This window comes from Protopterus annectens, chromosome 2.part1 (genome assembly GCF_019279795.1).
Source record: "Protopterus annectens isolate FY-2018-M chromosome 2.part1, PAN1.0, whole genome shotgun sequence".
Lineage (NCBI taxonomy): Eukaryota > Metazoa > Chordata > Ceratodontiformes > Protopteridae > Protopterus > Protopterus annectens.
In genome coordinates, this window is record NC_056729.1 from 1,598,828,560 (window position 1) to 1,598,854,321 (window position 25,762).

Below are 25,762 nucleotides of genomic sequence, written 5' to 3' on the forward strand. Positions count from 1 at the left end.
AGGGCGAAGAACCAGCGGTCTCAGGCACAGAAGACCCGCCGAGGAGTGTCGGAGGTCAGGGACTGCAAAGGCGTCTCACTGAGAACCGCCCACGTGGAGCTTGTTTCAAGGTGTCGGTGGAGACCGCAGTTCTCGACTGACGGTCCTTTTCTTGCGTTTTCTGGACATAGCGGTAGTCGGAGTATCCGGCGACATTTTATAGTTAAACGCTTTTCCAAAATAATGTTGGGATAGTGCGTTTATTGAAAGTAGCACAAAACGGCAGCCGAGGCGCCGTGGTCTGGGCCCAAACAAGGTATGCAAAGGGAATGGAAATCCTTATGCGGTATTTGCTTCCCACAAGAAATACAATTATTAACTTTTTCTGACATCGGTCTGAGGCAAGAAAAGGTTCGTACTTAGCTTTAATGAAGACTTGGTTCCAAAATTTTTCGTAATTCAGGAGCTGGCCGACCGGCACTTGCGAACTGCTTCTGCCGGGCACAGCGGCAAAAAAGACTGAAGAAGATGGCGTCGGCTGTGTCTTTTATACTCTAGCCTTCCTGACGTCAGAAGAGTACGCGACAGCAACCGACGCCGGACCAAGACTTTGGAATTCGGCCGACCGAGGGACCGCCTGCCGGCTGAAAACCCATATGTAACTACTGCAGCTGTAATGCACGATGAACATCATGTAACAGCGGCCCTGTAAGAGGCCTCCAGTGAATCAAAACCACATTGCAAAGCATGCTTTCCCACTTGTTCAGCTGCATGCAATAAATCCTGCATTTCCTTGTTTTCTGGACATTCAGAGTTAGGCAACATTTTCTGTCGTAATAATGACATTAAGTATTGCTGATATTTAGGCATATGAAACTGACAATTTAAAGCCCTTACAGCCAAAGTAGCAGAAGTGTAAACTTTTTTCCCCCATCTGTCCAGTGCTCTTGAATCTCTATCAGAGGGAACAGGGTTTTTACCAGTGGAAGCCTTGACTCCCTTAGGACCCTGAGATATAGTTTCTGGGTCAGCAGCAGGACTTTTGTATAGAAATTTATGGGAATCTGGGACCCTGTAGTATCTGTCTGGCTTAACAGGTGCAGGGGGTATAGAGTCTGGAGACAGGCCGGACTCTGAAAAAACATCATCTACAATGTCCAGAACAGGGGGAATAGCAAGGGGCCTGTGCTTAGGAAGTAAAAGAAAATCTCTGAGCCTTTTCTTAGATTCTGAATAATCCTGGCTCTCCCACTGAAAATGCTCCCTCATGGTATACAGGGTTTCCCCAAAGGAATATTCTTCAGGAGGAGAAGCTGAAGGAATAGATTCTTCAGCATCAGAATCCTCATAGGGAGGAAGAGAGTATTCTTGTTCAGAGGAGGAATCAGAGGAAATGGAAACCTGATCTGAAGATTCATATTCTGTTTCTTGCCTAGGCCTCTTATCAGGAGGGTATGGGAACGCCTGATCAAAGTAATAAGGTCTTCGGCCATTTTGAGCATCTGTTTTTTTTTAGGCATGGAAGTCTGTCCTGGAGAATGCTGTACTTGTTTCTTTGTCTTTAGAGCTGCTTTAGTCTTTGGCTTTAAAGCTGAAGATGGCTTTACATATAACTGTGTAGGTCTGAAAACACCCTCAGAAGCCGATGCCTGCACAGCGGCTCCGGACCCATCTGAGGGAATAGTTTCCGAGGATTCAATACCTTGAGTTTCCAGAGGCCCAGTCGGCTCCACGTGGGAGTCGGAAGTGGCCTGTGGCTCTGAGGTAGCGGGCATCAGGGGCTGCAAAAGCTCCTCACTGAGAACCGGTGAACCGACTACTAGCTTAGAGGAAGCCTCATCGTCGGTTTTGGACCTCGGATGCCTGTCCTTGTCTTTATCCTTAAGTTTTTTATAAACTCCGGTAGTCGGCTGTTCTGCTGGCATTGTATAATTGAATCTGCGGCCAAAGTAATGAAAGGCAATCAATAGTGCGTTGGTTAAATCTAGCACAAAACCGGCAACAAGCAACATCATGGTCAGGGCCTAGGCAAGAAATACAGTAAGAGTGAAAATCCTTATGAGGTATTTGCTTCCCACAAGAAATACAATTGTTAACTTTTTCTGACATCGGTCTGGAGCAAGAAAAAAGTTTCCCCAACGGGGTACTTAGCTTTAATGAAGACTTCGGATCTGAAATTCGAATTCGAAAATCTCAGGAGTTGGCCGACCGGCACTTGCGAACTGCTTTTGCTTCGGGCACCACGCAGCAAGAAAGACTGAAGAAAATGGCATCGGCTGCATCTTTTATACCCCTGGCGCACTGACGTCAGGGTAGAGGCGAACCGATGCCGGACCAAGACTTTGGAATTCAGGCCGACTGCGGGTAGCCTGCCAGCAGGATAACCCAAGTGTAATGACTGCAACAGTGAAACACGATGAACATCCTCCCTGATCTTGGATGTGATGCCTTATTTATGAGATGTACAATGTAGGATGCTTTTCTTACGACTACGGACACATAGTGATTGAAGTTTAGATTGCTATCAACCTCTATTCCCAACCAAGTCTCACACCACTGAGTTTGAGCTTAGAGGGGTACATTCTATATCATAATTAGTAGGGGCTACTTCTTTGCCAAAGGGGATAATGAGGCATTTTTTTTTGCTTTAAGTTTTAGTCAGTGAGTTTGGCACTAATCATTTGTCTGTGTGAGCCCTTTCTGTAATATGTTAACATTGTTGGTCGACTCTATGACTGCACCCAGTTTACAGTCATCCGCAAACTTGGTAAGCCACAGGTCATCTACCTCCTGAAATTCAGAGAAATAGATTCCAAACAGTAGAGGGCCCAGCACAGATCTTTGTGGTACCCCACTGCTAACTGGTCTACTGGTGAAGGTGGACTCCCCAGCTTTGACAGTGAGCATTCTGTTGGTAAGCCAGTTTGCTACCCATCTAGTAATGTATGGCTTAAACCTCAGCTGGGAGATTTTCTCTATGATACCCGAATGGAGAATTGTGTCAAAGGCATTGGCTAACTCAAGACAGGTGGCATGTACTGTTTTACCCTCATCCAGGGCTTTGGTGACATTCTCAAAGACGTTCACTAAGTTTAATAAGCAAGATCTACTCTTGACAAAACCAAAATGGGCCAGGTCAAGGGTTTTCAGGTCACCTATGTCCTTGTGGATAAGGTCCATGATGATTCTTTTCATGGCCTTGCAGATAAGGCTGGTTAAGGTTTATATTTCCCAGGGCCAGTTGATGGACCCCCTATGTGCAAGGGGATTACTGTTGCTGTTCTCCACTCTGCCGGGACAAAGCCAGTCATCAGGTTGTGGTTAAAAAAAGTGCCGAGTGGATTCGCTACTTCTTGTTTTAGATTGTTTAGTAAGCAGCTTGGGATGTTATCTGGTCCCACAGAAGCCATGAATTTGGCCTTGGAGAGTGCTTGTATGACCTGTTCTTTGGAGATACTCGATATAGGAATGGTGTCAGGAATGCTTTGGGGTATGTCTGGTGGGGACAGGGTGGGTGATGTTATTGCCAAATCTGTTGACTAGCAAGCTGGGAATTTCATCAGGTTCAGTGGGAGTGGTACCATCCACTATAGGTTTGGCACACAGCTGAGCATACCCTTTTGGGTTTTGGACACAGCTAAGGAATGCCTTTAGCTAAGGATACTAATTTACTCATAGCTAGCCTTAGAGGACAAAAAGTACAGTTGTGTACCTACCATAAATGTAGATGTTCGAGTGTATTCACTGTTGCAGTCATTACAGTTGGGTTATCCTGCTGGCAGGCTACCTGCAGTCTGCCTGAATTCCAAAGTCCTGGTCCGGCATCGGTTGCTGTCGCCTCTTCCCTGACGTCAGTGCGCCAGGGATATAAAAGATGCAGCCGATGCCATTTTCTTCAGTTTTTCTTGCCCCAGATGTCAGGTGCCCCCAAAAGGGTAGGCTAAAAATTCTGCTTATAAAAAAGCATGCACTAACATAAACGTTACCTTCATCTACAAGCAAATACACCACATAGGTTGTATAGAATAGAGAAGTAGAGATAAGTCCCAGCAATGAAAGGGGGATGGAGGGAGGGTAACCTGGACTGCAACAGTGAATCCACTCGAACATCTACATTTATGGTAGGTACACAACTGTACTATGTTCATCGTATTTCACTGTTGCAGTCATTACACTTGGGTTGAATCCCAAAGCTGAGGTTGGGTGGCTGGGCCTAAATAGAATTAGGAGTGGCTATGAGGCTGTGCAGAACTGCAGTGGCAAAGCCTGCTCTGGATTTAGAGTAAAGAGGTAAGTGGTAGTGCTTTGTAAAAGTGTGCACTGAAGTCCAAGTTGCAGCCTCCAAAATATACTTGGTTGGTACTCTTCTGAGGAAGGCTGCTGAAGTGGCTGCTGCTCTGGTTGAATGTGGCCTAATGCCCTTAGGCACTGATTTACCATGTTGTGAATAGCAGAAATGAATACAGTTGCCTATCCATTTTGAAATAGTCTGCTTTGAAATAGCCTTTCCTTGGGATCCTGCAGCATATGCCACTAAAAGTTGCTCAGTCTTTCTGAAAGCTTTAGTTTTGTCCAAGTAGAAGCGTAGCTGTCTGTGTATGTCCAAAGAATGCAGAAGTCTCTCCCCTTTATTCTGTGGGTTTGGATAAAAGGTAGGCAAATGAATGGTTTGGTTAAGAGCCACACTGGACACTACCTTAGGCATAAATGTTGGGTTTGTCCTTAGAGAAACCCTGTCCGGATGGAAAATAATAAAAGGTTCCACAGCCATTAGTGCCTGGAGCTCTGAGACGCTTCTTGCTGAAGTTATTGCTAGGAGCAGAGCTGTTTTCCATGATAAGAATTTTATCTCAGCTGTATTGGCTGGCTCAAAAGGAGGCAGTGTGAGCTTTTCCAAGACAAAATTGAGGTCCCATGCAGGTATTGGTGCTCTCCTTGGAGGTCTTATGTTTTTGGCCCCTCTGAGGTACTGCCTTAGCAGTGGATGAGAAAAAATAGGTGGATCCGTATTGTAATGAGCTGAAATGGCAGAGGCATGGATCTTAATTGATGAGAAGGATAGGCCTTTGTCCAGTATCTCAGTTAGGTATTGTAAAATCTGAGGAATATTTGGTACATGCGTGTCAATTCCTTGTGCCTGGTTCCAAGCACAGAATCTTTTCCATTTTTCTGCATAAGATTTTCTGGTGCTGGGCCTCCTGGCCTCCAAAATAACATCCATAACTGCTTTAGAGAGAGGTGTGGTCTGAGTGGTTATATTATCCACCATCAGCCAGATTTAGTGTTCTGAGTTGGCTGTGCAGGATCTGATTGTTTTTTTGGGTCAGTAGATGAGGGATTTGAGGTAATGTCCAGGCTGGGCCTTGAGACAAGCTCTTTAGGATTGGATACCAGTGCTGGCGTGGCCAGTCTGGGGCAATCAGTATCATTTTTGGCTTCTCTTGCCTCACCTTTAGGAGTACCTTGGGGAAGACAGGCAGTGGAGGAAAGGCATATACTGTAAGGGTTTTCCAGCTGAATGATAGAGCATCCACTTTCCATGCTTGTTTGTGATAAGTCCTTGTGCAGAATCTCTGTAGTTGGCAGTTGTGAGGGGAGGCAAATAGATCTATGTCTGGGCATCCCCATTTCCTCGTTATCATGCTGAAGACTTGTGGATCCAGTTTCCACACATGAGGGTGCATGAGGTTTCTGCTTAGTTCGTCTGCCAGAGTATTTGTCTTTCCTGGCAGGAATTGTGCTTGCAGGTGCACTCGATAAGTCAATGCTGTGTTCCACAAAGACATGGCTTGTCTGTAGAGGGGGTAGGAATGTGTGCCTCCTTGCTTGTTTATGCACCACATGACTGTAGTATTGTCCGTCTTTATCAGCAGTTGTCCTGGATGGAGTAGATCCTTAAAGGCTGTCAGGGCATTCTGTACAGCTAGCATCTCTTTTTGATTGATATGAAGATGCATTTGGCTTGCGGGCCATGTGCTCTGAATACATTTTCCTGCCATGTGGGCCGCCCAGGCATAATCTGATGCATCTGTTGTTAGTGTCTACCTGGCTGTGGGTAAAGTCAATGGCTGCCCCTTGTTGTGGTGACAGGCCTGTGCCCACCATTGAAACTCCTGTTGCAGGCAGGGAATGAGGGTAATTAATGTTTCCAGGCTGTGGCAATGTTGAGTCCAAACACTTTTTAGGTACCATTGTAGCTTCCTCATATGCAGTCTTGCAGATGGAATTAGCAGAATGCAGGATGCCATGAAGCCCAAAGCCTGCAGAATTTTTCTTGCAGATAACTGGGTCTTTGTTGCCATCTTTTCAAAGTAAGAAGTCAGTTGCCTTTGTTTGTCTGGTGTGAGATAAGCCATCTGGGCAGTTGTATTTAAGCTTGCACCCAGGAATATTATCTCTTGAGAGGGTACTAGTTTTGATTTCTTTTCGTTTACTGTGTACCCTAGGCAAATTAGTAATCTTTTTACAAACGCCAGATGTTTCAGTAGAACGTCTTTGTTCTCTACTTGAATAAGGCAGTCGTCCAAGTAGGGATATATTTGAATTTCTCTTTGTCTGCAAAATGAAATTACTGGTGCCAGGCATTTTGTGAAGACCCTGGGCGCAGTAGATAAGCCAAAGGGCAGTGCAGAGAATTGGTAGTGCATTGAACCAGCTATGAATCTGAGGTATCTTCTGCAAGATTGTCTGATTGGGACATGCAGGTATGCCTCTTTGAGGTCCAAAGTTACAAGCCAAGCCTTCTTGCCCAGCATGGGCAGAAGCTGCTGCAGAGTCAACATTTTGAACTTTGGAACGTCCAGAAAAGTGTTTAGAATAGACAGGTCCAGTATTGGTCTCCAGGCTTTGTCCTTTCTGGGAACCAAGAAAAGTGTTGAATAAAATCCTTGTCCTTGCTCTTGCTGTGGTACTCACTGAATAGCCCTCATGCCCATGAGAGATGAAACTTGCTTTTGTCCCTCTGCCCATTGATTGTGTGGCAGGTCTGGCATACCTTTTGTCTTTGGAAGGTTGTGAAAGTGGAACCTGTAGCCCTGAGAGACTATATTCAAGACCCATTTGTCCTGGGTGATCATGTGCAAATTTTGTGAAAAAAGTGCTAGCTTTCCCCCTAAGGGTGCTGCCAAAAGATTAGTGCTTGGCATTGGCAGAGGAAAGTCATTAGGACTGTTTCCTATATGGCTGTGATTTGTCTTCTCCGCTTTTGGAGGTAGAAGCACCCCATTGTTTAGGCCTGTATGAACCTTGGGGCTGGGGTCTGCCTCTAGGGCGTCTGTATCTGCCTCTTTGTGGCCTGTCTGACACTGGAAAGGACCAATTCGTAGAAGGCCAGTTCCTGCTAAATCTGGGTGGCTGTACCTGTAAGAAATCCTTTACTGTCTGCATAGATTTCGCTTTATCCTCCATTTTCTTCAACACCTCTTCTGCCTTTACACCAAACAAAGTATCATGCTGTAATGGAGCATCCAATAATTTTGCTTTAACATGATCAGGCAGATTCTGTTCCTTTAACCAAGCATGCCTTCTAATGACAGAACCTGTAACAGCAGCCCTGCAAGAGGCCTCCAGTGAATCAAAACCACATTGCAAAGTATGCTTTCCCACTTGTTCAGCTGCATGCAATAAATCCTGCATTTTCTTGTTTTCAGAAAATTCAGAATGTGTCATCATTTCCTGTTTTAGCAGTGACATTAAGTATTGCTGATATTTAAGCATATGAAACTGACAATTTAAAGCCCTTACAGCCAAGGTAGCAGAAGTGTAAACTTTTTTCCCCCATCTGTCCAGTGCCCTAGAATCCCTATCAGAGGGGACAGGGTTTTGTTGCAGTGGAAGCCTTGACCCCTTTGGGACTTTGAGATATAGTTTCTGGGTCAGCAGCAGGGTTTTTATATAGAAATTTATGAGAATCTGGAACCCTGTAGTATCTCTCTGGCTTAACAGGTGCAGGGGGTAAAGAGTCAGTAGACAGGCCGGACTCTGAAAATACATAATCTACAATGTCTAGAACAGGTGGAATAGCAAGAGGTCTGTGCTGAGGCAGTAAAAGAAAGTCTCTGAGCCTTTTCTTAGATTCTGAGTAATCTTGGCTCTCCCAGTGAAAATGCTCCCTCATGGTATGCAGGGTTTCCCCAAAAGAATAATCATCAGGAGGAGAGGTTGAAGGAATAGATTCTTCAGCATCAGAATCCTCATAAGGAGGAAGACAGTATCCCTGTTCTGAAGAGGAGTCAGAGGAAATGGAAACCTGATCAGAAGAATTATATTATATATAGTCAGGAGGGGGATGGGAACCCCTGATCAAAGTAATTAGGTCTTTGGCCATTTTAAGCATCTGTTTCTTAGGCATGGACGTCTGTCCAGGAGAATGCTGTACCTGTTTCTTTGTCTTTAAAGCTGTTTTAGTCTTTGCCTTGGAAGCTGAGGTTGGCTTGACATATAACTGTGTAGGTCTGAAAACACCCTCAGAAGCCGATGCCTGCTCAGCGGCTCCAGACCCATCTGAGGGAATAGTTTCCAAGTGTCCAATACCTTGAGTATCCAGAGGCCTAGTTGTCTCCACGTGGGAGTCGGAAGCGGCCTGTGGCTCTGAGGTAGCAGGCGTCAGGGACTGCGAAAGCACCTCACTAAAAACCGGCGAACCGGCGACTGGCCTAGCGGAAGCCTCACTGTCGGTTTTGGACCTCGGATGCCTGTCCTTTTCCTTGCGCTTTTTATAAACTCCGGTTGTCTGCTGTTCCGACGGCGTTATATAATTAAACCTTCCGCCAAAGTAATGAAAGGCAAAATCGTACCGACGCTTAATAGTGCGTTGGTTAATTCTAGCACAAAACTGATAGCTAGCAACATCGTGGTCAGGGCCTAGGCAAGGAATACAGTAAGAATGGAAAACTTATGAGGCATTTGCTTCCCACAAGAAATACAATTGTTAACTTTTTCTGACATCAGTCTGGAGCAAGAAAAAAGATTCCCCAATGGGGTACTTAGCTTTATTGAAGACTTCGGATCTGAAATTCGATTTCAGCCGACCAGCACTTGTGAACTGCTTTTGCTTCGGGCACCGCGCGGCAAGGACGACTGAAGAAAATGGCGTCGGCTGCATCTTTTATACCCCTGGCGCACTGACGTCAGGGAAGAGGCATCAGCAACCAACGCCGGACCAGGACTTTGGAATTCAGGCCGACTGCGGGTAGCCTGCCAGCAGGATAACCCAAGTGTAATGATTGCAACAGTGAATACACTCGAACATCTACATTTATGGTACGTACACAACTGTACTTTATAGCTCCACTGTACCTGACCCTTATCAGACCACTAATTGAGTTCAGTGAACATCACATCTGATTTGCTTGTTCAAGATGTGGAGGGTATTCTTCCTCTGTTGAGTTAGTTCCCTCCTGTTCTTAGACATCAGTTTTTTTCCTTTGTTGTATAGCTTATTTACATTTACAGACCACCAGGGTGGCCTGTTTTTTCAGGAAGACCTGGTTTTGTTCCTATTGGGTGCAGCCAAGTCAATGCATTTGTTTAAGAGGCAGTATAGGGCATTTGTGTATCCTCAGCATAGCAGTTATAGTTGGCTATGTTGACAGGGGCTTTGAAACTTTTTAGAGCAATGCTTAGTAGGCAGTAGTTTGCTTTGGAGAAAATTTTCAATTTTTTTACACCTGTGGGGGTGCCAGGTTTGAGCTTTACTTCAAACAAGACAGATTTATGGTCTGACGTTACCAGGGAGGGCAACACATAGGGGGTAGTGCAGTGACCTCCCTGTGTTGGTGAGCACTAAGTCCAGGACATCTGAGCCCCTTGTGGCAGTGTGGGCCAACTATTCCAGGGCATTTGAATTAACAAAGTCCAGGAACCTCGTAGCAATTGTGTTTGTGCTCATGTATATCACCCAATACATGTAAGGATGGCTGACATCTCCCATGACCAAGGTGTTGAGCAACTCTAGCAAGTCCAGGTAGGCACTGTGCTTCTCCTGGTTTATGGTAGGGGACCTGTAGCTGGTGAAGATGTGGAGGGGTATTTTGACTATAGTTAACTGGACCTGGAGTATCTCAAGAGAGTTGTGTTAACCCCTTGCAGCTGTCTGTTTTCTTGAGAAACTAGAATGACTACTTTTGGCACAGTCTATCTGTGAACTACATCCACGAAAACAACCCTGTTTAACATCCATTCAAAAGGATTCTCTTCTGGTGTGTGTGTGTGTGTGTGTGTGTGTGTGTGTGTGTGTGTGTGTGTGTGTGTGTGTATATATATATATATATATATATATATATATATATATATATATATATATATAGAGAGAGAGAGAGAGAGAGAACACGCGCACGTGCCTGCCTGGGAATTTCCCTGTTGCACTGGCCAAATTTGGCTTACTCAGTATTAATACTACCTTGTGTCTCCCATGCCTGAAAATAGGCAGTAGGCCTAATGGGACTTATTTGGTCATCTAAACATAAATAAATAAAACTAATAAATGAATGTGGTAGCAGAAGGAGCACAATGCTTGGATGGTCTGTATCAAAGATGTATTAAAGATGGTGAAAGATCCATCAGAAAGGAGATATGGCTGTAGCTGACCACTCAGAAATGGAGTCAGACCTACTGGCATGTGCATAAGATCCTAGGATCTATTCCTTACTCACAAGGAAACACTAGACTGTACGTTTGACGATAAACTGTGATGATGATGAATACTGAGGGCTTGCTTCCAACAGAAGGTGCCAAAGAGCTGCCTCCCTGATCCACTTCTCCATCTCTAAAGATGAAGAGAAGTGTTACCTCTTAGTAGATTATTAAGAGCCAGGAGAAGAAGCAGAGCTCATTGTCAGAGTGATGGACTTACAAAAGGAGCCAAGCCTAAAAGTCTTGTCCCTGTTACCTACATTGCTCTTCTTGGTTGGGCCTGTCTGTTCAACCGATCCAGCTAATACTGTGCTGTGCTTTGTATGTTTAGTCACTGTGCTGAACCGCTTATAGATGCAGCAGCACTCTGTGTCCATGGAAAAACAGACAAAGCCCCTCTGATAGTCATAATTAATGATCTGATAACTGCATGACTATACTTTCAGCATATAGCTCAAGAACTTTTCTACAAAGAGCTAACAAAGTAAAACTACAGAAAAACACATGTCCCTTAACATGAGTCTAGTGGCAGTCATACAGGTCAAATGTGGCATGCCTCCTAAACACAAGACTACTAAAACACTGAGGAGTTATTCAAAATAGCCTAGGAGGCATTATCTCATTAATTAAATCAGCTGCAGAAGGCCACTTAAAATAAGATCCTCAGATCTTCACAATAACATTATCTCTGAGCTCCTGTATCCGTTTTTGTAAAGAACTCTGACAGAACTACTTTATTATCACCTAGAACTTAGAGTATAACCCTACCTTGGCCCAGTCATTTATTTCTTATATCATATATTTATTTTTTGAGTTAGAATTACTTTTTGTCCTTTTCTTAAAATAAACCCAAACCTGTCTTGCTCCACAACAGTCTAAGAATATTGCTCCATTAACTTTATATCTCATGCAACTTACTAATACTGAAGATGTTGCCCACGCACCCCACCCCGCTGTCCTCAGCCACACAGAAAGTAGATGTTTATTTTCCTGTATGCCTCTTTCTAGAGCTCCTTAATTTTCTTACTAGAGTAAACTAAACTAATCTGCTAAATCCTGACTTGAGGATTCTGAAAGATGATCACAAAATTAAGCTATACCTGACTTGCAAAATGCAGATCACATTTTATATCGCATCTCATGAAGGAGTTGTGCTTTCATACCTCTCTACTGTCTGACTCTTATTTTGCAGTTGTTACTGTCAAGGAAGTAAGAACATATTGTCATTCAGCATATTGCGTATTTCTCTATAACCCTGCCTGCATGCATCATATCTGCTTCACACTGCTGATAAATCATGTTTCATCAGCCAGAGAATGTCCCTCTGAAATGGTCTGCCATTTGCTGTGAAATGATAAAACAAACCGTCCTAATAGGACTACTGTTTTTCCTCTTTTCACTTGACAAAGTAATATCAGGCTTTTCATCATTAAATGCACCAAACTGCACTTAAAAGCACATGCTGAGACATACAACACAGTTACTCAATGCTGTGACATCTGCTTTACAGGTCAGGAGTTCAGTCTTGACTTCTGCTCCAGGTTATTATCTGTGTGGAGTCAACATGTTCTTCCCCATGTCTGCACATTTTCTGTGGTACTCTGGTTGCCAATGAAAAAACATGCTGGTTGATTTACTGCCCTAAAGTGTCTTTATATAGTATTTACCTTTGCCCTTGAGGCCTAGGTTATTTCCAAAAAAGTTCGAAGGACCAGCCCAGTAAATGAAAGGCAAGTAAAAGAAATAAAGACAGCAAGCACACCATACCTCTCAACCTCTTAGAGCAAGAAATCTGGACAAAGCCATAAAAGGGACAAAGGACCAAAATGGGGACAATGTTTAAATACTGTTCTTACAAACTTAGAAAGTTGATAGAATAACAGGTTTTGCATTAGCATTGAATTTTCTGAAGGATATGAAGTCTGAAACTCAAATATCTGTCATTATTTCTGAACTTCAGTCTTTAACGATGTACCACTAATTTGCCAGAAAAAACACAATTTTATGAAAAAAGGGACCAAAATTATGAGGCCAAAATCTGGACGTTCTGTGAAAATCTGTACAGTTGAGAGGCTTAACAGCTGTTTACATTCTTAAACAAAGCAATGCAATACAGAAGCCAGAACAAATCAGTTATGAATTTCAAAGACCCCTACTGCATTCCATTACTACTTGATAATGCTGTGACTTTGGAAAAATACTTAACCGCTTAACCTATGGTGCCTAATTCATGTACACTAACCACAGCTGTTTATAGTCGGAAGTGTTTTTAAGATAAGCATGTCAAATAATCCAGAAGAAAGAAAGGAAACTTTTATCTTTTAATTGTTTTATCTGTAGACAAGTTCCTCCCTTAAGCTGGTGCTTGCCATCAGCGTGTTACAGAGTGCTGCATTAGTTCTTACCTGCTGTACGGCTGCAAGGCTCTGCAGCTGAGCGCTGTTCAGGTGCTGCTGCTGAAGGGCTGCCGTCTGCAGCATGAGATGCTGTTGCTGAGCTGCATACATCTGCTGCAAGTACTGAGCTGCCGTGTTTGGCTGACGCTGCAGTGCCTGCTGGATTACCTGCAAAGAGAAGGACCCTGATCATCTTCTGAATACATTGTGCACATCAGCTTCTGTTGGTTTTACAATTGTCCTACATTTTTCTTTGAGAACTAAAAGCACTAACCACATAAATAACCTGTTCAAAAACAGCAAGCATTTCAAGCAGAGTCAGGTTGGTGCACATTCAAAGCATGCACACAAGATCAGAGCACAGCAGAGATGACCTTAGAGAAAATACGAATGGCAGTGAAGTCACACTCATGCAAATTAAGCATGGAAAAAAAGATCATTTAGATGGTATAGAACAGCATCTTTTGTTCTATTGCTTGATTAAAATGACCCTCCATGCCCACCTGTTAAATGCCACTGCAAAGCTAAATGCAAATTACTCACTTAAGTCATGTTGTATCTGCCTGTTTCAGATACTTTTCTAGATGATTCACTTACTTGGAGCAGTGCCTTTTCACAACAAAACTTAATGGGAACTTCACTGTTTCTTAACAAGAGTGAAATGGTTAGCCCACAAAGATCCAGAGACCAAAACATCACTAAGAAGTGACTGTGGCTTGATCAGATTTTCACAGTTACAAGGGCATGACTACTACGGAAAGCAAATAAAAACAGCATTATTTGCCAAAAAAAAAATAGAAAGGCAAAGAAATGCATATGGCTTCAGCTAAACCTCATAACCCTAATAATATATACCACAATCCTGGATCCAGCATCAGTATAGGTGAGTGTGTAATGACCTTATCATAATAGTAAATGTTCAAGTGGTTCACTGCTGCAGTAGTATTTCTGCTGCAGGAAGTCTGACAATATTTCTAGAGACATCATCCTTCCCCCTCTTGGCATGAGGATGGCCTGCTTCCCTGAGATGCCAGCTTGTTCACAGCATTCACCCTCACCACTTTCAGGTCCTTATTGTCTGTGGTCCAGCTGGGAAGGACTCTGCCACTGTTTTTGATCATAATTCTGTCTGGAGTTGGGTCTGTCACACCATGAGCCTGGTAGAAACAAGTAAAGGAGGTCATAAAATCCTGGGAACGTGGTTTCCCTAAATCTATCCATATATGAAGAGGCCTGAGACCCTGTAAAACAGGTGGATGTGGCAGTGTGAGAGGAGAAAAGGTGAAATGGTTAAAGGGTATCCCACCCCTCCAGAGCCCCAGGATGCCTCAAGGGAACAAGAGGAGAAGATAGGAGAGAAATGTGTATTACAACAATGACTCACTTGAATACCTACTGTTATACTAAATTACTTACACAACTGGTGTATACTCAGGGCATGGATGACTGTTGCAGGAGTACTAGGTACTGGAATTCTTCCCAGAGCTCACAAGGTTTGAGAAGTGGAAGAATTCTAAGCTGTGGATGACATGAGACTCTGCAGGCATGGCAAATCCAACCCTACTCTTAGAGGTGATGTAAAGCTTGTACTGTTTTGAAAAGGTGTTGATAGAGGACCAGGCTGCAGCATTTAGGATGGACTGTGTACCTGCCCTTCTGTAGAAGGCTGTTCATGCGCTGCTCTGAAGAAGAATTTCTGTAGCTGTCTTCTGCCCGAAGCAAAGATATCTATCTTTGTATATTTCCCAGCTGTAAGGAGGATCCAAGTAGGCTTTCCTATCTAGCATCCATTCATGGCTGGAGGTTCTCCGGCTTTCCAAATTTCCTTAAAAGCTTTGACAGTCAGGGTTACTGCCATCATTTCATTTTATATACTTCCTTTTATCTTTGGACTCCAGTTGCCCAGAACTCTAAAATCCACAGTGTGCCCCCCCGGTAGTATCTGAGACATCTGTACTCATTGTTTGGTTTGGAAGAGGTTGTATGGAAGGCATCTGCTGATTATGCTGCACTTGAGCAATCATCTCTCCAATTCTTTCCTTATGGATGGAAGCAGTGGAAGAGGTGTCGCCAATGACTGTTCATGCTGCTGCCATGTCCTCTGGAACCACTGCACTCTCAAGGGTACCATTAGAATGACAGATGCCAAATGGCTCAGAATTTTTAGGAATTCCCAAGTTGATACAGAGTCCTTCAGTGCCATATTCCTGCAAAAGCCAGAAAGGAGTTCTACTTTCTCCTAATAAAAAAAAAACCTCTTTCATATTCACAGTATCCCTCTGAGCACCACTAACCTGTCTGGAATCGAACAGAATTTTTACATACTGATACAGAACCCTATGCTCTGAACGCATTCCAGGATGTAAGTTAAGGCCCGCTGTAACTACTCCTGGACTGAGACTGAAGAGGTTGTCATCAAGATATGGCTGCACATGCATACCGCTGGTCCTGCAATTGGCTATCACTGCATTCTGACATTTTTAAATACTCTGGTTGCAGTAGATGATACAAATGCTTCAAACCTGAAGAAGTGATCACCATGAATGAGTATATATAGAACTCATTTAAGTCTAGAATCACCATCAATGCCTGGACAGCCAGGAGTGTCAACAAGACTGAACTTATGGACCTTTAGGAATTTGTTTAGCACTAAAAGGCTAAAATGGTTCTCCAATGCCCATTCTTTCTTGGTTATAAGAATAAATAGCTTTGAATAAAAAATAGTGTTGTGTCCTTCTTGGCAAACCTCTCTATGGCCTGGCCTCCTGTGAAAATATCTCCTAAATCATGGGCCCTACTAGATCCCTCTGTTGTTTTTGAACAGATGGAATTCCTTGAAACCCAGGAACAGTCTTGAATTCCAGTCTGTGAGTTTCTCATACAATAGCTAGAATTCATTTGCCTTTGGTGATGTTTGCCCATTGCTGACCAAAGACAACTAGAGGCTTCCAATCTTTTTGGATGGTGAGAATGATAAAAGCAGGACAAGTTGGGAGTTTTGGGGTTTCGGAAGGGAGAAGTGGTACACAGTCACTGCTCTACCATATTGTGGTTTTGGCCTTGGGGTCTCTCATGCCTCCCTTTTAATCCATCCACTACTTTGTCTAGTGGGCAGTCTTTCTACTTTTGGTTAAAAGCAACTCACTGTTCAATGAGACATTATGGAGTTAAGCCATGACATATCCTGGCACGGCCTGCAGCCTCAGCCATGCATATCTCCTGATAATAAACCTCATGGCAGCAGCCCTAGATGCATCACATCCATATTTATTGGCATGTAACGCAGTGTTGATTTTATCCAACAGAGAAGCCCTCAAAGAGTTTCACCTTGGACTCACCGTATAACATTTTTAATCTTGCTAAGAGTTTCTGCCTGAAAGTTAATCACGTGGGTTTGACAGTACAGGGCTTTGAAGGCCAGGGTTGTCTTTGGAAACAGTTACATGTCCAACTTTTCTGGTCCTTGGGAATAGTGGACTGCACTGGAAACAGTCCAGTTGCCTTACCAAGATTTCATGTTCACCATTAATTGGACTCCATTTATTTGGGCTGCTCTGAGCTAGCTACATAAAAACACATGGCTGCTGCTGTGTTTAACAGACTTGATTTCCTTCTGAAATACTCTATAGAAACATAAAGAGAAATGCACTCATTTTTTTATCCTTTATTGTTAATACTTTCTGCTGATTCATTTGGTTACCTGTACTGCCTCAGTAAACAAATGCTTTGTGAAAGATGATATTTTTACTGGTTTGTGAGTTCTATAGTCTGAACAGATGATTAGCTGTTTAATTGTGTTATTATATTTTAAACTGCTCCTTTGAGCACACCACTGTGATTGTCCTGGGCTGTTGTGCACTCCACATCCACAGCAGTTTCATTTCAAAGCTAGTTGATGCATCCTTTAGCTTTTACCAACAACTTATTTTACAGATACCCCTTATAGCTGCAAGCCTGCTCAGTCCCTGCCATTGCTTAATCTGGTAGCAGTGTGCTGCTCTTAAATGTAGTCTACATCCCCCTACCTAAGAGGAAAATGACCTAGCCCTGTATAGAGCAGAGACATGCCTTGCCAATAATATATTCTTAAAACTTATTAAGGTCATTCTTTTCTATCAAAACTTGTCATTACTACAAAGCTTCTAGCTGAAAATAGGGGAAAAATAAACAAATTCCTATAAAATCCTTATATAACCATTAGTCCTGAATAATATAATTCCCTTCTATTATCTTCCTGTTGATCAGTGTGTAAAAGAATATACATACCAGTACGACCCTAATAGTATGTTCCTTGCCTCCTTGCTCCAAGAAAGCTAATTCCCTTCTAGAATCTTCCTACAGTTTGTACTAGTATTGTGTTTATAAGAATATACAGACCAATAAGATCCAAATAGTCCTTCTGATGAAAGTGTAAACCACACTGCCATCTGCTACAGTTGGTGGCAGCTCAGGTGGATGCAAAAGATCCCATGGCACCTATGAAAAAGAGTAGGGGAAGTTCTCCATTGCCCTTGCCAAATTTCCCATAATAGTACAATGTACAACCAAACCCAGGTCTCCCCTGAAAAGGGACCAACTCACTCAGCATAGGATAAAATAATAAATAAATAAATGAATGTTTTACTGGCTCTCTACCTGCAAGAATTATGTCTGATAGTAGTGGGCTGACTAGTACAGTACACCATCTGCCTCATGTTTACCAGAATCATTAGCTCATACATCAGATCTATATATGAGAGGCATACATACTTGCTAATATCAGAGGCCAGCCTCATATCAAAATAAACTGTCAGTATCTACCAGGTTGTTAGTATGGATACTCACTAGACATCTGCACACCACTCACTAAAAAATAAAGCCACTTTTGCTGAAGCACTTAAATGTTCCTTTCTATGCCTCAAAACCCTCTGAGGCACAGTCTGGACACACAAATCCTTCAGCAGAACAAAAATATTACACTAACAGTACATGTCACATCATTTACCACCAACTCTGTAAAGAGCGGTCACCAAAATGGCACACATCAGAGCCCTTAATGCAGTCTGGTCAGGCCACTACAAAAGGTAATGTTGTAGTCATAGATGACTCTACAGCGTGACACACAAACACATCACTTACCAAGATAAGCAAGCATGACGGTGGGCTTATCTGTCAGGTGCCAGGATGGAAGAAGTTCTAATGACCTCAAGCCCCATCACCTCAGGTACACATACAACATGGTCATTGTCCACAGTGGTGTAATGTCTTGAGACAAACATCCTTGGGTAACATGAAGAGTGACATGATGGAGCTCTCCGAATATGACACCAGTCTTCAGCAGCATCCTACCTTCAGTGATAACGATGCCACAATATCAACAAAAGATAACATACTTCAACAACTGGCTTAATCATTGGTGTCATTTAAAGGGGGTCCAATGAGTCTGTCTGGAAGGAGATGGTTGACAGTACTACCTATTTTGCCAGGAATGGGCTGCACTTCTCACTCAGAGCTTTTGTTTACTTTCTTAGCCCTTGTAATGCCTACCATCCTAGACAAATGAAATTGAGACAATATTAAAGTGGTGCTGCTCAATGCTAGAAGCCTAAACAAAAAACTGCCCGAACAAGAAGCTCCTTTGACCTCAAAAAGATATAGACATCTACCTTATCACTGCAACTTGGTTCCAGTGCTGTACAAACACACACTCACTGCCAGGTTACACTGTCTACCAGTTATTCGGACCCTCTACAGATAATATCTCTGTCCACAGTGTGGGTGTATCCATAGCAATTCATAAATCCATTCCATCTAGACTCGTCTGGGAAGACAATGATCTCAAATTCATCCATATCCCTGTAGCTATAAATAAGATCCCATATCACATCCTAGCCTAATACAGAATCTGACTGTAACATCCAGAAATACATAAGAATCACCAAAACAAACCCAAGTCTGTCATCACTGTATCAGACACTGTTATCCTTGGGGTCTTCAACTATCTCTTCATAAAATGGAAGACTTACACTGCTACAAGCAATTAGACACAACACTCCCCAGATTTCATAAATGAAAAATATCTAGATCAGTTAGTACACTCCCCTACCAGTCTCAGTGGTGGAACCCGAGTATATACAACAAAAGAAAAAAATGTTTAACTGCAGAAACATGTTGAAAATCCCACATTCCAAAAAGTACAGTTGTATACATTTAACATAAATGAAGATGTTCAAGTGTATTCACTGTTGCAGTCATCACACTTGGGTTATCCTGCCTGCAGGTAGCCCTCAGTCGGCCCTAATACAAGAGTCTTAGGATTTCAGTGTCAGATGCTGTCGCTTCTTCCATGATGTCAGATCGTCAGGAGTATAAAACAAGCAGCCGACGCCATTACATCAGTTTTTCTTGCACCAAATGTCAGGAGCCCCCAAACAGGAAGCTAGTATATGGTGGGGACCACCACCAGTAAAAAGTAAATATCACTGTCATTAGGAATGGCCATAGAGAGGATAGGCAGAAAGATAGAGAAAGCCAGGGGGCTGGAGGGAGGGAAACCAGGACTGCAACAGTGAATACACTCGAACATCTACATTTATGGTAAGTGTAAACAACTGTACTATGTTCTTCGTGTTTCACTGTTGCAGTCATCACACTTGGGTTGATTCCCAAAGCTGAGGAAGGGTGGAGGCAGTCAAGAAGTGTTAGGGCTGGCTAGTAGGCCTTGCAAGACAGCTGTAGGAAATCCAGCTCTGGATTTAGAAAAGATTGGTAAGTGGTAATGCTTGGTGAAGGTGTGTACCGAACTCCAGGTTGCAGCTTCCAGAATGTCCCTGGTAGGGACTCACCTGAGAAATGCCGTAGAAGTGGAAGTAACCCTAGTGGAATGTGGTCTGATCCCCTGTGGGGTAGGTTTTCCATGGTGCTTGTAGCAGAAATGGATGCAGTGTGCTATCCATTTGGAAATAGTTTGCTTTGAAATGGCCTTACACTTTGCCCCTGTAGTAAAGCTGACTAGCAGCTGGTCATATTTTCTGAAAGGTTTAGTCCTGTCAAGGTAGAACCTGAGCTGTCTGTGCACATCCAAAGAGTGCAGGATCCTTTCCCCTTTATTCTGAGGGTTAGGGAAGAAGGTTGGCAAATGGATGGATTGGTTTAGAGCCACACTGTTCACCACCTTAGGCATAAAGGATGGGTTAGTCCTGAGGGAAACCCTGTCAACGTGGAAAATAATGAAAGGTTCCACAGCCATTAGTGCCTGTAGCTCAGAAACTCTTCTTGCTGAAGTTATGTCTAAAAGCAAGGCTGTTTTCCAAGAGAGGAATTTTAACTCTACTGAAGCTGCACATTCAAAAGGGGGAAGCATGAGCTTTTCCAGTACAAAGTTAAGGTCCCAGGCTGGGGTGGGTGCTCTCCTAGGGGGCCTTAAGTTGTTAGCCCCTCTAAGGAACTGTTTTTGATGAGAGGGTGAGAAAATAGAGGTGGCTCAGTATTATAATGAGCTGAGATGGCAGAGGCATGAATCTTAATGGATGAGAAGGGTAGGCCTCTGTGCAGCAGCTCTGCTAGGTAATCCAGGATTAGAGGTAAGGAGGGCACTGCTGTGTCCTTCCCTTGAGACTGATTCCAAGAATAATATCTTTTCCACTTTTCAGCATAGGATTTCCTAGTACTAGGCCTTCTGGCTTCAAGAATGACGTCCAGCTCCTGTTTGCTGAGGGATGCTGGAGGTGTATTCAAGGAATAAGCCAGGCTGCAAGGTTTAGGGATTGCAATTGTTTATGCAAACTCTGTCCCTCCTGCTGTGACAGCAGGGTGGGAGTCTGGTGAAGGTGCCAGGGTGGCACTGTTGCCAGACTGCGTAAGAGTGGGTACCAGTGCTGGCGTGCCCAGTCTGGGGCAATAAGAATGGCCCTTGGCCTGCCCTGTTTTATCTTGAGTAGTACTTTTGAGAGGGGGGAAGAAGGGGGAAAGCATAAATTAAGAGGTTTTCCCATTGAAAGGATAGGCATCCACCTTCCACGCCCTGCTATGAAGGTTCATGGTGCAGAATTTGCTCAACTGGTGGTTCTCAGGGGAGGCAAATAGGTCCACCTCCGGTGTCCCCCACCTCTGGATCAGAAGGTTGAAGGTGTTGGGCTCCAATCTTCACTCGTGTGGGTCTAGGAGATTTCTGCTTAGGTCGTCTGCCAGTGAATTTTGTTTGCCTGGCAGAAATTGAGCTTGTAGATGCACTTGGGTGCTCAAAGCTGTGTTCCACAGGGCCATGGCTAACCTGCAGAGTGGGTAAGGATGGGTTCCCTCCTGCTTGTTTATGTACAACATAGTGGTGTTGTCTGTTTTTATAAGCAGTTGTCCTGGAAGGATTAGGTATTTGAAGGCTGTCAGAGCATTCTGTACAGCTAGCATCTCTTTTTGATTGATGTGCAGGAGAATCTGGACTGGGCTACAGTGGCCCTGAATACATTTGCCTGCCATGTGAGCCCCCCATGCATAGTCTGATGTGTCTGTTGTCAGGGTTTGGGCGGCGAGGGGTTGAGTGAAAAGCAGTCCCTTGTTGTGGCTGCATGCTTCTGCCCACCAAAGGAACTCTGCCCATAGACAAGGTACGATTGAAATGACTGTTTCCAGGTCCTGAGAATGCTGGCACCAAAGACTTTTTAAGTACCATTGAAGTTTCCTTATATGCAGTTTGGCATATGGAATTAGCAGAATACATGAGGCCATGAGCCCTAGGGCTTGCAGTATTTTTCTTGCAGATATCTGGGTTCTGGTGCCCATTTGTTTGAAGTAGTTTGTCAAATAGACATGTTTTTCTGAAGTGAGAAATGCCATCTGGGAAGTTGTGTCCAGGCTTGCTCCCAGGAATACAATCTTTTGACTGGGTACCAGTTGTGATTTCTTTTCGTTGATGTACCCCAATGAAGTGAGTAGGCTTTTTACAAATGCCAGGTGCTGAAGCACCATTTCCTGACTGCCCACCTGAATCAAGCAGTTGTCCAAGTATGGGAAAATTTGGATATTTCTCTGCCTGCAGTATGCAATGGCTGGAGTCAGGCACTTTGTGAATACTCTGGAAGCAGTAGATAAAGGGAAGTGCAGAGAACTGATAGTGCATAGAGCCTGCCCTGAAGTGTAGATATTTTCTGCATGACTACCTTATGGGGATGTGCAGATAAGCATCTTTTAAGTCTAGAGTGACTAACCGAGCATCCTTGGCTAGCATAGGGAGAAGCTGTTGTAGGGTAAGCATCTTGAATTTTGGGACCACCAGAAAGGTGTTGAGAGTTGATAGATCCAGGATAGGGTGCCAAGAGCCCTCTTTTCTGGGCACCAGGAAAAGTCTGGAGTAGAAACCCTGCCCCCTTTGTTCTACTGGAACAGGTTGAATAGCTTTGACATTGAGCAGGGAAAGTACTTGCTTTTGAGCCTCTGCCCACTGGTTTGGAGGAAGGTCTGGAAACCCACTTGGGGTTGGCAGTGTATGGAAGTAGAATCTGTACCCCTGGGATGCAATGTTTAGGACCCATCTGTCCTAAGTAATGGACATCCAGTTTTGTGCATGAACAGCAAGTTTTCCTCAGAGGGGCACAAGTAATTGGGCAGGGCTGGGAAGGATAAGTGAAAAGTAATTGTGAACTTTTTCCATAAGAGGGAGGCTTACCACTCCCTGTTTTTGAGGTGGGGGCACTCCATTGTTTAGATCTCTGCATACTCTGAGACTGTAGTCTGGGTGGCCTGTTTCCCCTGGGTTTGGTCTGAGAAGGCCTGGAAGGGGCAGGAAAAGACCAGTTTTTATAAGGCCAATGCCTACAGAATCTAGGTGGTTGCACTTGTAAGAATTATTTAACAGTTTGCATAGATTTAGCTTTTTCTTCCATCTTTTTAAGAACCGCTTCTGCTTTGGTGCCAAATAAACAATCCTTATTTAAAGGAGCATCTAGTAATTTGGATTTGACATGATCTGGCAAGGTTTGTTCCTTCAGCCAAGCATACCTTCTCAGTACAGACTCAATGACTGCAACACTGCAAGATGACTCTAGGGCATCAAAGCCACACTGCAAAGTATGCTTACTAATTTGGTTGCAGAATGCATTAGCTCTTGTAAATCTTTATTTTCTGCACAATCTGGAAGTAACACCATTTTTTGTTTAATTAGTTCCATAATATGCTGCTGGTACTTCAACATGTGAAATTGGCAATTCAATGCCCTGATGGTAAGAGTAGCAGAGGTATATGTCTTCTTACCCCATCTGTCTAAAGCTCTCGAATCCCTGTCTGAAGGGGTAGGATTTTTGGCTGTAGTAGCCTTAGTACCTTTATGTCCCTGGGAAATGGTCTCTGGATCCGCAATAGGATTCTTGAAGAGAAATTTGTGGGAATCAGGTACTCTGTAGTACTTGTCAGGTTTCCTAGGGGCTGGGGGTAAAGTATCTGGAGTGAGACTGGATTCCATAAAAACATCATCTACAACATCCAGGACAGGGGGTATAGCTAGAGGCCTGTGCTGAGGCAACTCTAAAAATTCTCTGAGTCTCTTTTTGGACTGAGGGTAGTCCTGGCATTCCCAGCGGAAATGCTCTCTTAAAGTATGCAAGGTTTCACCAAAAGAAAAGTCCTCCGGAGGGGAGGCAGAGGGAATGGATTCCTCTGCATCTGAATCCTCTTAGGGTGATAAGAGCATGTCCTGATAATCAGAAGGGTCAGAGTCATCGGACTCCTGGTCTGTAGCATCAGAAGGAAACTCAATTCTTTGTCTCTTAGCAGGGGAAGGCTGGCTTCCCCTAATTAGGGTACTAAGGTCTTCAGCCATTCTAAGCATTTGTTTTTGTGGCATGGGAGTTTGAGCATGCGCTTTGGTCGTCGGTTTCCTAGGCATAGTGCATACTCTGGGCCTCAGAAACTCGGTAGTTTTAGCTAAAAATGAAGTTGTTGGTTTAATTCGAACATCGGTAGGTCAGACTACACCCTCAGAAGCTGGTGCCTGCACAGCGGCTTCAGACCCATCCAAGGTAGAAACATCCACATGTTCCATAGTCGAAGAAGCATCTCGTGGCATACCGGACTCTGAGCGGGTCTCAGCAGAGGCCTGCGGATCTGAAGAAGCGGGCATCAGGGGCTGCAAAGGCACCTCACTGAGTACCGGTGGACTGGTGACTAGCTTAACGGAAGCATCGTTGGCAGTTTTGGACCTATGTGGTCTGTCTCTGTCTTTATCTTTACATTTTTTCGGAAGATCAGTAGTCAGATGGCTTATCAAAGCCATTTCGGAATACGGAGAATGAGAGCAAAAGAATTTAGCGACAAAGATAGCCTAATGATGAATGGTTCGGACGTTAAACAAGGCACATAACTGATAGCGAGGGATGTCATGGTCTGGGTCTAAACTAGTGACACAGTAAGAATGAAAATGTCTGTGAGGTATTTGCTTTCCACAGGCAAGACAATTGTTAACATTTTCTGACATCGGTTAGAGCAAGAAAAAAAGATCCCCAAAGGGGTACTTAGCTTTAGAAGACTTCAGGATTACAAACTCGAAAATAAAAATTTCAGTTAGTGGCCGACCAGCATTTGTGAAAGTACAGTTGTGTACACTTACCATAAATGTAGATGTTCGAGTGTATTCACTGTTGCAGTCATCACATTTGGGTTATCTGCTTGCAGTAGCCCTCAGTCAGCCTGATTAACAAAGTCTTGGGTCCTGTGTCAGCTGCTGTCCCATCTTCCATGACGTCAGGTAGTCAGGGGTATAAAGCATGCAGCCAATGCTATTATATCAGTTTTTCTTGCCCCAGATGTCAGGTGCCCCCATAATGGGAAGCAATTATATATATATATATATATAAGGTTACACCTCCAACAAAAAAGCAAATGCACCAAAAAGCTTTAAACATAGTCAGCAAGAATAGAGGTATAGCCAATAGAAGTCAGGGGGTTGGAGGGAGGGTAACTAGGACTGCAACAGTGAATACACTTGAACATCTACATTTATGGTAAGTGTACACAACTGTACCATGTTCTTCGTGTTTCACTGTTGCAGTCATCACATTTGGGTAGATTTCCAAAGCTAAGGATGGGAGGAGGAGATCAGATAGCATTAGGACTAGCTACAAGGCCCTGCAAGACTGCAGTGGCAAAGCCAGCTCTGGATTTAGAGAAAATTGGCAAATGGTAATGCTTGGTGAAGGTATGTACAGAACTCCAGGTAGCAGCTTCTAGGATGCCCCTGGTAGGGACACCTCTGAGAAAGGCTGTAGAGGTAGATGCAGCTCTGGTAGAATGTGGTCTAATCCCCTGTGGGGTAGGTTTTCCATGGTGCTTATAGCAGAAATGAATGCAATGGCCTATCCATTTAGAAATGGTTTGCTTTGAAATGGCACTCCCCTCTGCCCCTGCAGCAAATGCAACCAGCAGTTGTTCAGATTTCCTGAGAGGTTTAGTCCTGTGCAAATAAAATCTAAGTTGTCTGTGCACATCTAAGGAGTGCAGAATTCACTCCCCTTTGTTCTGTGGATTAGAAAAGAAGGTTGGCAAATTAATGGACTGATTAAGGGCCACACTGGATACCACCTTGGGCATGAAGGAGGGATTGGTCCTGAGGGACACCCTATCTGCATGAAAAATGATGAAAGGCTCCACTGCCATGAGGGCCTGTAATTCAGACACCCTTCTAGCTGAAGTGATGGCTAAAAGGAAGGCTGTTTTCCAAGAAAGGAATTTCAACTCTGCATTTGCATCTGGTTCAAAAGGAGGTAGAGTGAGTTTTTTCCAATACAAAA

The 25,762-nt window shown here is 43.7% G+C and overlaps 1 protein-coding gene across 1 annotated transcript in view; it reads right to left on the minus strand.

Moving 5' to 3' along the window:
- Positions 1-25,762, minus strand: part of PHC2 (polyhomeotic homolog 2) — a 2,832,203-nt gene that overhangs the window by 1,364,733 nt on the left and 1,441,708 nt on the right. Inside the window, 1 exon segment of the mRNA XM_044063043.1 lies at positions 13,017-13,175. Within this exon segment, the coding sequence (XP_043918978.1) occupies positions 13,017-13,175 (159 nt within the window).